At 30.5% G+C, this 13,320-nt stretch overlaps 1 protein-coding gene across 3 annotated transcripts in view; it reads right to left on the bottom strand.

The window, feature by feature from the left end:
- LOC139528009 (SANT and BTB domain regulator of class switch recombination-like) overlaps window positions 1–13,320 on the bottom strand; it is a 31,866-nt gene that overhangs the window by 16,176 nt on the left and 2,370 nt on the right. For 2 of the 3 annotated variants that reach the window (XM_071323776.1, XM_071323777.1), the window contains exons 2-13: window positions 13,103–13,263; window positions 12,647–12,812; window positions 12,097–12,166; window positions 11,178–11,218; window positions 10,281–10,472; window positions 9,357–9,415; window positions 8,382–8,476; window positions 7,131–7,196; window positions 6,070–6,156; window positions 5,193–5,258; window positions 3,285–3,600; window positions 2,668–2,810 (exon numbers count right to left, since the gene is read on the bottom strand). In XM_071323776.1, coding sequence (XP_071179877.1) covers window positions 2,668–2,810; window positions 3,285–3,600; window positions 5,193–5,258; window positions 6,070–6,156; window positions 7,131–7,196; window positions 8,382–8,476; window positions 9,357–9,415; window positions 10,281–10,472; window positions 11,178–11,218; window positions 12,097–12,166; window positions 12,647–12,812; window positions 13,103–13,255 — 1,454 coding nt within the window. In that variant the 5' untranslated portion in view covers window positions 13,256–13,263. The remainder of the gene's footprint in view (window positions 1–2,667; window positions 2,811–3,284; window positions 3,601–5,192; window positions 5,259–6,069; window positions 6,157–7,130; window positions 7,197–8,381; window positions 8,477–9,356; window positions 9,416–10,280; window positions 10,473–11,177; window positions 11,219–12,096; window positions 12,167–12,646; window positions 12,813–13,102; window positions 13,264–13,320) is intronic. The other variant, XM_071323775.1, reaches the window with a different exon arrangement.

Here is a 13,320-nt window from a genome sequence, read left to right as displayed (position 1 = left end):
ATATCATGCGGTAAAGTGTACACTACAAGAATTCATTTGACAGTTGTACAATGTTCTATCATCTACATGAAGAGAGTACACATTGTAATGATAAATGTTGCAGTAAATAAAAACAATGCAGTAGTCGTTCATAATCAATATTACTTCTTTCTGCTGAGAAGTTATGTAAAGTTTACTGCTAATCTATTGTAATTCAATAGGTTTTCTATTCCTTCAATTCTTCTACTGATTTTTCATTCATTTTGAAATGTATAATTTAGTACAAAGAGACTGTCATTAATCATAAATAGTTTTCTTTAAAATCCATAGTTTACAACTTTACACAATTTGGACAGCACTGTAAACAAAAAAAATTGCATTTGGCCAAATGTTAAAAAAACTAATTAAATAAATATTTCAATATCTAAAAGTTTGACTTTTTTTGTCAAAAGTTTAAAAACAATAAAATGCTAAAATGCTTGCCAAATTATTACCAAATCTCAAATTTACTTTATTCATTATTCATTACCCTTGTTCAAGACATTTTGTATCTCTATTTAACTCAATGCTATTTGATCAGACCCATTTCAGCTTATCAAAACAAGCACATTTTCTGTGAAATGTAAGTTATAGTATGGAAATGACAAATGTATCAATAAGTCATTTGACACAACCAAAAGGAACAGTGCCTTTATTGAATTATTCATCTTAATTCAATTATCATAAGCTCTCAGCTGAAATGTTACATTAATTATGAATGGCTACTACGGTTTTCTGTAAACCAATTTGTCTGGTATTAAAATGCTGACCTAAATTAACTATCTGCCTTTAATCTAAAACTTACCTGTCTTCAAATAATTTTATTATCAACTTCTAAGACCAAATTTAAAAAACCCTTTTTACTCTACTTTTCCTAAACTGTAAGTAATACCAATATACAATGTATATCAAAAATATCCCATGCCTTTGCAAACATAATTTCTTAGATATTTTATTAGTAATATAAAAATTTATTGAAATACCAAAGCAGCAAACCATTACAAAAAATATATGTATCAGCAAAAATTAATAGCAAGTTTTAAAGCAGTCATAAAATGAAGGGGAAAAACTACTAAAAAAATGCTATAAATGTGCAATATTCTACGACTTTTAAGACATTACAAAATATTTTTATGAATGGGTATATGATCTACGAATAGAAATTTTCTTATTGCTTGAAGGAAGATCTTTTAGTTTTTTTAAATTTAGTTTGTACAGATCCTTTTTTTAACTTTACTATATAGAGGAGTTTCTAAAATACTCACGCATATCGGCTATAAAAGCAACACCACAATTATTGATGCATATTTTTTTTCATTAGAAACCAGCAATTACACCTTTAATCTATATTTTCTCTGAATTTATTAACTGCATCTCTTTGAAACTTTATTTGATATACAAAAAGAAATGTGCCATGCTACCTACATCATTTCTACATATGATTTGTGTCTTAAAGGTTCCTTGTTTACAAATACTGCTCTAATTTTCTATTTTGAAATACATGCACTTTTGTTTTAGGGGAATAAGTTAGAACATATATATGTATATGTATATATAATATTTTCATTATAATGTTTACAAAATCTATATTGCTTTTAAACTGACCTTCTGTAATACCTAAAAAAATCAATATTGAATCTAAAGATTTGAAAAAGAAATTAAAAAATTATACGAAATTTTCCATCTATCCTCATTGAAAATCTCAAACTTATACTCTATACAAAATATAAGTACTTAACAAGTCTTATATATGCTAAATGTCGTTTAATTGTTTTTGATAATTTTCCGTATTCATTTAACAGCTGCAAGCTAATTAAATTAATAAATACATATTTACAAAATTTATTGACCAATTGATGTTTGCTAATCACCTGGTGCATTTCCAAAATTAAACAATTAAACAAAAATAAAAAATCCTGCAAAATGAAAGTTGACCTAATGTCAAAGACAAACACAACAGTACATTAAAAAGGCAGATGTGTATAAGTTAGTAGTGAAGAGCTAATTAAAGGCAGATAACTCTACAGGGCATGATTTTAGTAAAATACCGTTCCCCATAGAATTTGCCTTTGCTCTTTTCTTAGCCTATTTAATACTCTCTATTAAAAGGTCTATATAGTACAAAAACAATTTCATAATCATAATACTGCATTATTAGATTTAAATATGTTTCAAAGTATCTAACCAAAGGCAAACTCATGAACTCATGTTTAAAAATAAGGTCAGACCCACCCAATCAAAAACTAAGAATAAATATAGGAACAACTATGGAAATGTCTCAAAATTCAGTGATCAAAGAAGCAAGAAAATGTGCATAAGCCATTAAATTCTAGTGCAATGATGTCCATGCTTAAATAAGGCCATTACAATTTGAATATTTTCAGATCACATCATTAAAGCATAATAATATCCCTTATATACTTTTAGAAAAAAAGATAACTCTCAAAAAGATGTGTGGTTCCGTCTGAAGGAGGATTACCTGCAGTTGGAACAACGCATCTTTCTAACAGAATGTATTAAGGTAATTAGAAAAAAAAAGACAACTCTCAATTTTTTTAGAAAAAAAATGAGTTTTTTTTGTTGTTTTTTTTTTAAATATTTTGAGACATTTCCAGCTGACAAACCAGCTGCAGACACCTAGATTTGTACCTGGCATCTGACAGTCTTTGGTATGGTACACAGATAACATCTCGGTGAGAAAGTAGGTCATCATAGACCCGATTTTGTGGAGGCTTATCACCCTCTGTCGGCAGGTCAGACACAGTCACAATGTGATCACGAACTCTACATCCCTGAAATATTACCATGCTTTATATTTATTATATTATTTCTTATGTCATTTGATAAAATTTTGTCCAAAATTATCTATCATTCATTATTAGACAGAAAAATGCACATGAACTACAAATTTAAATATTATTTTAATATCTAACATTTAAGCTGTTATTAATTTTTCTTTTATTGCATCAAATATTGTAAAGTCAGAAATTATTGCTAGGTTTTTATTAGTGCAGTTGCATGACTATTGAAAATAATAATAACTCGCTTATGATATCTAAAACATATATTTCTATTCAATTTTTTCTTCATTAATCTCACATTTTTTCCATCTTTCAAAAATCACAATAATAAATAAATGTAATAATTTCTGAATATACAGTACATGAATCAATAAGTTTAAACCTTGTAGTATAGATTTAATCTTTGTTTTCATCTCAAAAAGTATTTAACTTACACTATCAATCTGCTTGAACCGTGGACCTTACCTTATTTTGTTGTGTTGGATCAAACCTTAATACCCTCTGATGACAACATGGATAAGTCCCGATACAGGAATGTAGGGATCCTTCATTATCATATCTTGCTGGTTCAGGGTGGTATTTACAATGTCCTAGATCACTGCAGGGGAACACCTCCTTACATCGTGTACAAATTAGATAATTAATGGTCCCCCATACTCTCCAGTAAACCTCTCGCCAGGTCTTTAGTTGTCCTTTCAATTCCAGAAGGTACTCATTAACATCAAAAGATGGATCTCGTATGTGACAAAATGTTAATGTTCCTCTCCTATCAACAGTTAATCTGCAAATTTTCACAAATATATTAATTATTTTGGCTTTAATATTGATTCACTGATAGGGGCTTTGCACCGGAACTAAACACATTTATTTAAAAAAAAACAGTTGTTGGCATGACACGGGTTATGTTCTTCTCATATATTTTATGATAGTATGATACTAAACCCCTCACGGGGAGGATTGTGCCTGATATTCATATGATGATGACATAATCTTTCAATCGGTTTAATTGAGGTCTGGAGCTGGCATGTCAGTTAACTGCTAGTAGTCTGTTGTTATTTATGTATTATTGTCTTTTTGTTTATTTTCTTTCGTTACATCTTCTGACATCGGACTCGGACTTCTCTTGAACTGAATTTTAATGTGGGTATTGTTATCATTTACTTTTTTACATTGGCTAGGGGTATAGGGGGAGGGTTGAGATCTCACAAACATGTTTAACCCGGCCGCAATTTTGCACCTGTCCGAAGTCAGGAGCCTCTGGCCTTTGTTAGTCTTGTATGATTTTTAATTTTAGTTTCTTGTGTATAATTCGGAGTTTAGTATGACGTCCATTATCACTGAACTAGTATACATATTTTAAGAGGCCAGCTGAAGGACGCCTCCTGGTGCAGGAGTTTCTTGCTACATTGAAGACCCATTGGTGGCCTTGTGCTGTTGACTGCTCTATGGTCGGGTTTGTTGTCGCTTTGACACATTCCCCATTTCCTTTCTCAATTTTAATGATTCTGTATTTTTTCAATTCTTATTAATCAATTAGTTTCATTGATGATGGCTAAACTATACTGAGTTGATTTATTTCTATTAAAATACAGTCTAAGAAAAATTGAGAAATTTTAGAATTCAGGCAGTCACTGTTTTAATTTGCCTAGTCTAGATGTTCTTACCTGACTAGTAATTATTCATAATAATATTCTGCACATTACAAGTATTAGTTTCTATCTACATTTATTGTGGCTAAATATATTTAAATAATGTGATATTTTTTAATTGGGTTAATAAAAAAAAATTAAATTCAGGATAAATATATATTAAAATCATTAAAAGTTAAATAAAATTTCCTTTAAAGTTTGGCCTGGATGGATTCAGACTGAACCCCATGGTTAATGTTTCTATTGATAAAAGATTACCATGTCTGCAGGTTAAACTACATTATATCCTTAAGGATGTTCGCTACTCTGTTTAAAAATAACAAGCTTTTTAAAAGACTGTTATAAATTGATAGTATATAAATAAAGAAACTAAAAAAGTAGAAAAAAATGGAGGGTCCGTTTCCTTGCTTTCGAGATATAAGCCACTGAAAATTTGGCGGGAAATAATTCTCTCTAGACTTTTCATTCACTGAACATTGGCACCTTTTTTGTTTAAAAGACTGAAAAGAATAACAAGGATTTCATAAGATTTTGAAATATGGCTTTTTAAACAATATGTAATAAAAATATAAAAAGAAAAGTAGAGGTTAGTGAGCAAAATTTTGTAACGTTAATACATGGATAAAACAAGAGGATTCTGAAAATCTGGCAAAAATTCAAAAAATAAAGGAGCAAACTTCCTTAAAGTATATAAATAAAATTCTCTCCAAGCTGATCAATTTACCTGCTGGGTGTACATTTTAATTTCTTCTCTAGACTACCACCCATGACTTTCTTACAAACAGAACATCTGAAAATAATAAAAATTCTAAAATTAGCACAATATAAATACAAATAAACTTTAAAAAAACAAGCATATTTTCATAGAGTGTGATTCCAACAGTTGCATTACCCAAACATTTACCCAAACATTTCATAAAAAGTGTACCAGGAATAATAAAAAATATCAGAGAATAAAACCAAATAGACCAACCACCAACAAATGGTAATGGACACAGATAACATCTCAGAGACAAAGTAGGTCATCAATGACCTGCTTTTTTAAGGCTTATCACTCTCTGTCAGCCGATGAGACACAGTCACAATATGATCATGAACTTGACATCCCTGAGAGATCTATAACAATACAACAGACCACACCAACCAACAATATTTGATTTATATGGGTAAAAGTTGTTCAGACAAACCACAACAAATTACACATGGTCAGGACAGTTTACCCATCTAAATGATGACTAGATCAAGTGGTAAAAAATAATTTGCTAATTGTTAAAGACAGTTTTCAGAACTGCTGTGTTGGCTTTATGAAGTAAAGGGGAGGGTTGAGATCTCACAAAACAAATAGTGTTTTATGATTTTAAATTTTAGTTCAATTATATGTTTTGGATTTAAGTGTGAGATTGAATTTCAATGAACAAGTACACATTTTGTTTAGGGGCCAGCTGAAACCCACCATGGGTGCAGGATTTTCTTGCTGCGCTAAAGACCAGTGGTGGCCTTCTGCTGTTTTCTGCCATTTGGTTAGGTTGTTGTCTCTTTTTTATTTGTAAACTGGTATTGTTATGTTGGTGTTTGATTGATCCTATATAGAACAAACTAACCTCATTAATGTAGCAGCACATTCTGGGGAATCAGGATTTGTAGAATTAGGATCAAACAATTTCTCCAACTTCTTGGCAAATAATTTACTACAAAAGAGGAAGATGATAATTCACATAAACATTCAGATTAAGGTATCGCACCTCCTCCAAAATATCTAAATATATGAGATTCTTATATAATATGAATGTTGCTTAAATTTTATTATTGTATGTTTGGAATTCTAACATGACGTCCTTCAAACGCTTTGAGTACCAACCCGTGTAAAATATGAATATATTGTCTGGGCTGTTCCGATCGTACTCCCACATCATATGCTTTTTTATGAATGAGATTCCCGACATCATAGAACGATGACGTCAGAATATAAGCATTTTACGGGAAAATACATGCTTGTGAAACCAAAAATCATCACAAGAAGGAAACGTAAACAAACGATTCTAAAATGTGTTATAAGCCATATTCTTTTCTACATACAAGATATAAAAGTAAATAATCAATTAAAGTCATCCAAAACTATCTAAATACGTTATTGTAAATAGTTAAAGGATGTCAGTAATTCAGTTTGATCCGTTCAATTTAATAGTGCGTGTATTTATGGGAACGGCAAATATTTGTTTCCACCTAGAGCGCTTCAACCCAAAAGAATTGCCTTATTTGTCCCATTAGAATTGAAATAATTCATGGGGGCTTGAATAAATCGTGATTTTACCACGGGTTGTTCATTTATGCCGATATTTTACACCTCGCTATCGCTCAGGGGTAAAATATTTGTCATAAAGGGCCAACCCATGGTAAAATCACTATATATTCAAGCCCCCATGAAATATTTCTTAAATATGTTTGTCTTTATAACAACCCTATATTTGGATTCCACACCAATAACAGGATTTGATTTGATTTGCCAATAACCAGCTATTTATTTGAAACCCCCATCAGGTATTTTTAATTCAAGGTCATTCCCTTACGTGAGGAAAGACCTTATTATTTTTGTAATGCTTTTTTTTCTTTCTTCTTTCTGAATATTTTTGCCCTGCTGTCAGGCAAAATGATAATTTCTTACCTTTTAAATTTATCTTTTCTGTCTTTTATGTCATCAGCTTCATTGTGTGTAAACAGATCTGCTATCCTATAATATTATAAATCTCCTTTTGTTAGATATACAATACAATTGCTAATTCAGTGTTAGAAGGGCCGGTAGTTTTCCTTAAAGGCAGTACTTATGCCTCCCAAGCCTCTTTCTAGTTGATTCTTAAAAATCATACGAAAACAAGTTTATTTACTGAATTTCTTTATCATAAAACAGTGTAGCCTCTCAAAGGTGAACACCTGCCTCAACTAAGAACCTTTGATCAGAGAAGAAAAAGATAAGAAGAAGAATAAATTTGTAATGTATTAAAGTGCAACCTGAACAAACAAAACAAAAATAATGTTTTAAATTACAAAATAATCACCCAGCCAAATAGGTTGATAATGTATATGCACTTTCTAATAATAATAGTCTTTTCTGAATCATGCAAATGATTTTTGAAATCGAAATTTAAGTTTGTCACTAAAATGAAAGAAAAATTAAACACATTTACAAACAGAAGATAAGCTTTAACATTATTAAAAGTGAGAAAGGAAATGGGGAAAGTGTCAAAGAGACAACAAAATGACCAAAGAGCAGAAAACAGCTGAAGGCTACCAATGGGTCATATTGTTAGTTATACCACGTCCACTGTATTTTTGTCCATCTGATGAGTTAAGCCTTTTCAACTGATTTTTATAGTTCGTTCTTATGTTGTACTGTTATACCACTGTCCCAGGTTAGGGGAGGGTTGGGATCCCGCTAACATGTTTAACCCTGCCACATTATTTATGTATGTGCCTGTCCCAAGTCAGGAGCCTGTAATTCAGTGGTTGTCGTTTGTTTATGTGTTACATATTTGTTTTTCGTTCATTTTTTTACATAAATAAGGCCGTTAGTTTTCTTGTTTGAATTGTTTAACATTGTCTTATCGGGGCATTTTATAGCTCACTATGCGGTATGGGCTTTGCTCATTGTTGAAGGCCGTACGGTGACCTATAGTTGTTAATGTCTGTGTTATTTTGGTCTTTTGTGGATAGTTGTCTCATTTGCAATCATGCCACATCTTCTTTTTTATATCATTGGCAATCATTCCACATCTTCTTTTTTATATCATTGGCAATCATACCACATCTTCTTTTTTATATCATTGGCAATCATACCACATCTTCTTTTTTATAATTGTATACATTATATAAGCCAATCTAGCTTCAAAACCAAACTTTCCCAAATACCTTTACTCACCTTCCAACAAGTTTTTCATTGATACAATTCATATTACATGGTGTTGAGACTATAGCTGACATGTTACCATGGCAATACTCTATACATTCTTGTACCTTAAAAGTTTTTTTTAAAAAGAAGCGATTAAAATATAATTAAAATCTAAAATACAGTAGATTAGGATTCATCCTTACATTTCTATACAGTGTTGTACAAGTACAGAATTTAAAAAATATTTTATTTTATTTTGTTCCTTAATTATAAATCTAATTAAAAAATATTTTTTATAATTGTTTCAAGACTTATTTATGGTGGTTCACTCTGAAACTGGAACATATTTGAGGGGAAAATGTAGCCAATGGAAATATGCATTACAATAAACTTGAATGATTTTATATGATTGCATCACTATTATTGAATACATAGATGTACCAAAAAAATAGATGTGGTATTATTGTAAATGAGACAGCTGTCCCCCATAGACCAAAGGATGGTAATAGATGTAATGACATAAAAAGATTACAATATTGAAAATTAAAGTGGTACCTAACACTTTAACTAAAATTAATTTGGCTCGTTTAATTTTCTTAAAATTTTGACAAAGTATTTACTTTGACCCTTTGACATAAGTAAAAAAATTTCAAAAAATATGAACCAACCGTTTTATCAGAAAAAATACACTGGTTATATAGCAGTTTGACAAACACTTATTTTTATCATTGAGAAGCTTAATATTCCCTTATGAACACTATGTCATTAAAACGTTGTGCTGATTTTACAGAGTTATCTCCCTGTAGTGTTAGGTACCCCCTTAAAGAGAGACAGATAAGTCAGCATTCAAACATCGGTTGCATACCAACTCTTCTATTGCCTTTTAAAAAGTTTCTTTAAACTAACTTACTAGTTTGATAATTCAATATTTTGTTGAAATTTTAAAATGGATCTATTTCTTTTATAAGATTACATCTCTATGAACTATTGTAGTGGTGTACTTACAAGGGAATCCATTTTGAGAAAATCTGACGAAATCAAAATTGATATCACATTGCTGGCCTCTGAAAATACAAAATTAAAATTCAACATGATACAGATATAAAAAGATGTGGTATGAGTGCCAATGAGACAACTCTCCATTCAAGTCACAATTTGTTATAGTAAACCATTATAGGTCAAAGTACAGTCTTCAACACAGAGCCTTGGCTAACACAGAACAGCTAGCTATGAGTATATATTATATAATATTCTACATTTTTCGTAATTACATCATAAGTTAATTTGATTTTATTCACTGAGTTTCAACTTTTGTGCTACAATCATATAAAACTAAAATACAATGTTATTTGTGTCTTTCACTTACTGTTGTGTTCAGTTATATATCAAAACTTTATGAGGAATAACTGTAAAAAATTTGCCAAATGTTCACTTTCTTCAAGAATAAGACGGGAAAAAATGAACAGATTTTGACGAAGCACCAGTGTTCTCACCAGAGCCTTCAAGCATTGTGGTAATCTGATGTTATAATCTTAAATGTGATGCTATATGAAGTGGTTTTCTTATAGATTATGTTATGGATGTGATGCTATAATTTTTAGAAACAAGATGGTATTTCAATTTCACCTGTTTACCAGGATGCTAAATGATAATCTGGGGAGAACACTGAGCATGTTTACTGTAGTCAGTTTCTAAAAATAATGATACCAGTATTTGAGCTATGACGAATCATGATTAGGATATTTTAACTATCACTATAAAAATTAAACCAATTCAACAATAAAAGTTGACGAAAAATGACTATTTGACACCTAACAGTAAAAGGGAATTCCTTCCCTCATATAATTGTCCCAAAATTTTCTTAAAGTATGGATAGTAATGTAGAAGAGTTCTGGTTGCCATTTTTTTTTTATTTAGTTATATTTTTACCTAGCCTTGGTTTCTCTGGTACGTCTTTTGAGCCTCGTTTCACATATTTCATCAACCAATCAAATATTTGTACATCACAATGAACAGAAATATCTACTTCTTCCCAACGCTGTGCGTCTGTTGATAAATATTCTGCAAAATATTTCATCTCCTGGACCAAAAGATCACGGGGACAATGGAAGTCTTGCTTCACTAAAAGAGAGAAAAGATTTATAATTCATTCACTCAAATCAGATTGAAACATTTAGAACCAAAGATTTGCAACTACATTTTTTGGCCATAATTGTCATTGACTTATCATATATACAGCTCTCTAGTTATTGTCGAGCCTTCAACTTTAGTCGAAAAAGCGAGACATAGCGATCCTACATTCCGTCGGCGGCGTCGTCCACAAATATTCACTCTGTGGTTAAAGTTTTTGAAATTTTAATAAATTTCTTAAACTATCCTGGATTTTTACCATACATGGACAGAAGCTTCTTACAATCAAAAGCTAGTATCTACAGGAATATTTTTATTGATTTTTTTCCTCATTTTTGTTAAGTGTGCGATTAACAGCAAATGTAGGCGAGACACTGGGATCCGCGGATTACCCTTACCAATTATTTTTTATCATACTACTTTTGCTTTTAAAAATTTCGGATATTTTCAGTTCTTTGATATCTAGAGATTTGAAGAGATTTCCCCTTTATAATATTGGTCTCTGCTTGAATACATAAACAAGCTCTGTGTAAATCTTGTCACATAATATTTATTTTACCATCAGGTTCTATTTTTAATTAGGGTTTTGCAAAAAAGAATATCATTTAATCAAAAATTTTAAAATCTATAAATGTTTGTTTCCTTCGTTCTGTTTTAAGTAATTATAACAGCCATATTGGTTGATTTACTACTTACAGCTTTTAGCTTCATCACAGACATGTATAGTCATAACAGGGCTGTAAAAGACAACAATTATTAAAAAATTATAGTCACAAAAGCTGTAGTATTCGTATTGGTTAATATTGTTTTTCATAGAAATAAAAAAAAAATCCCTTATAACTACAGAATAACATTCCTGTAAATTTAAAAATCAATGTGTACATTTAGGAACATGTTTTAAAAATGCAAATAATCAAAAGTTTACTGAAATGAAAAATTATGAATATGGCTATTAAGTTACAAATATGGCATGATAATGCACATCTAAGAACCCAAAACATATCTTGCCTAGAGAATTAAAAGTAGTTTTCATTACAACAATGCTTAGAGAATTAAAAGTAGTTTTCATTACAATAATGCTTAGAGAATTAAAAGTAGTTTTCGTTACAATAATGCTATCTGAACCAAATTAAGCATTAATATTAACAAAGCATACATTTTTATCTAGCAGCTAATAAAAGTTGGTACTTATTTATAACTTTCTTCTGAAAGCCGTTTTGAGCTAATCATATGGTGTGGACAACTAGCATTTTATGTAAACCTGAAGAAGTGTATTTTGTTTGGTTGCTGTTACATTGACACTTACTGTAGATCTGATTTATTTCTACCATATTTTGAGTTATTCATCCATTATTCAAACTTAGGCCACAATTAAAAATATTTTGGTTTGCCCAAACCCTACCCAAAGGTTGAAACAGTGGGTAGGTAGGTAGGCATTTTCTTTTTTTTTTTTCAAAAAGAGAAATTGAAGTATCGGGTGTTTATTATTCTTCATGCCTATCTGATTAAAAAAAAACTTCTTCAAATCAGGACAATAAAAGAATTTGAGTAGGCAGCTTTTTTCTGGGTAGGTAGCATTTGGGCAAACAAACCTATTTTTTTTTTATGGCCTTACCCTTGATCATCACTGTTTCGTCCACTTTGTTTACTTTTTGATTCATTTGTATCTTTGCTATCTTTATCTCCTATTAAATATAAAATATTGATCATGTAAAACAAAGCAAATTAGAGCACAGAAATTCTATATATATCATTCTAGTGTTATTATTAGTCAATATTTGATATGGTTTTGAAGTGACTGATTTGTGCTTAAAATAGCAGATCTGGTAGCAGAAATTCGGAAAAATAAAGTTGTAATGTAGGTTTTTAACAAGGAGTCTAATTTTCACGATTTATTGTGCAAAATCTGTTAGCAATTTAAAATCACATTTTTCTTGTCATTGATTCTTATTTACTTCAATCATGTTAAAGAACAAATTGATATTTCCATGATTTATCTTTTCATAAAATTAGTGAAAAATAAATTTTGGGCAAAAACTTTCCACTTTACAATACAATTATGTTTCCTGCTTATTTTTTATATTCCTTTTGGTTAAGGCAGCAAAACTGAAATAATCAATTCCTCAGCTTTTTAACACATTTGACTCTAATATATAATTGCCCACCTTTCTGTGATGCAGATCCTGGTAAACTACCTCCAGTTTTACTGCTAAGATCAGATTCTGTCAGACTGACTTGAGATGAAGCTCCAGGAATGGTGTAATTTTTCTCAAACTGATTCATAGCATATACATCCCCTGTCAGCAATAACTCTTCATATCGTCTTGCAACCTGAATTGAATTTAAACCAATGAAAAATAACATAACAAATGTTTTAGTGAACAAATTCCAATATTTTCATCTGAGTTTGTACCTGGTTACAGCTAACTATAATAAGAAAAGACTGTCTGTGGAATGAAAAATCTTAAGTTTTTACTGCTGTGAATTAATTCTTTTTTGTTAGGATTTAAATCCACAGTATCTTCAATAGTGTTGCAAGTTATAAAAGCTTTTGTATTCATATCTGGAGAGATGACAATTATTTCCTATACACATGTACACATGTATCTGAAAAGTACTACCTGTCCAGGAGAAGATCCAGGTATAAGCCTTGCAATAGCTTCCCAATTCTTTGTCTGTAACTCATTAAAATCTTGTGATGATATCAGTGTTTTAAGGATAAGGTCAAGGGCAACTCCCACACGAGATGTTGGTTCCAAGACATTCATTATCATTCTCTAATCTATAAAAGAAAAATTATAAAATTGAATACTAGGTTTGAAACATTTACAATGTAAAG

This window comes from Mytilus edulis, chromosome 6 (assembly GCF_963676685.1).
Source record: "Mytilus edulis chromosome 6, xbMytEdul2.2, whole genome shotgun sequence".
In the NCBI taxonomy this organism is placed as follows: Eukaryota; Metazoa; Mollusca; class Bivalvia; order Mytilida; family Mytilidae; genus Mytilus; species Mytilus edulis.
The sequence above is the reverse complement of the archived record's forward strand: the minus strand, read 5'-3'. Positions and strand labels throughout refer to the sequence as shown.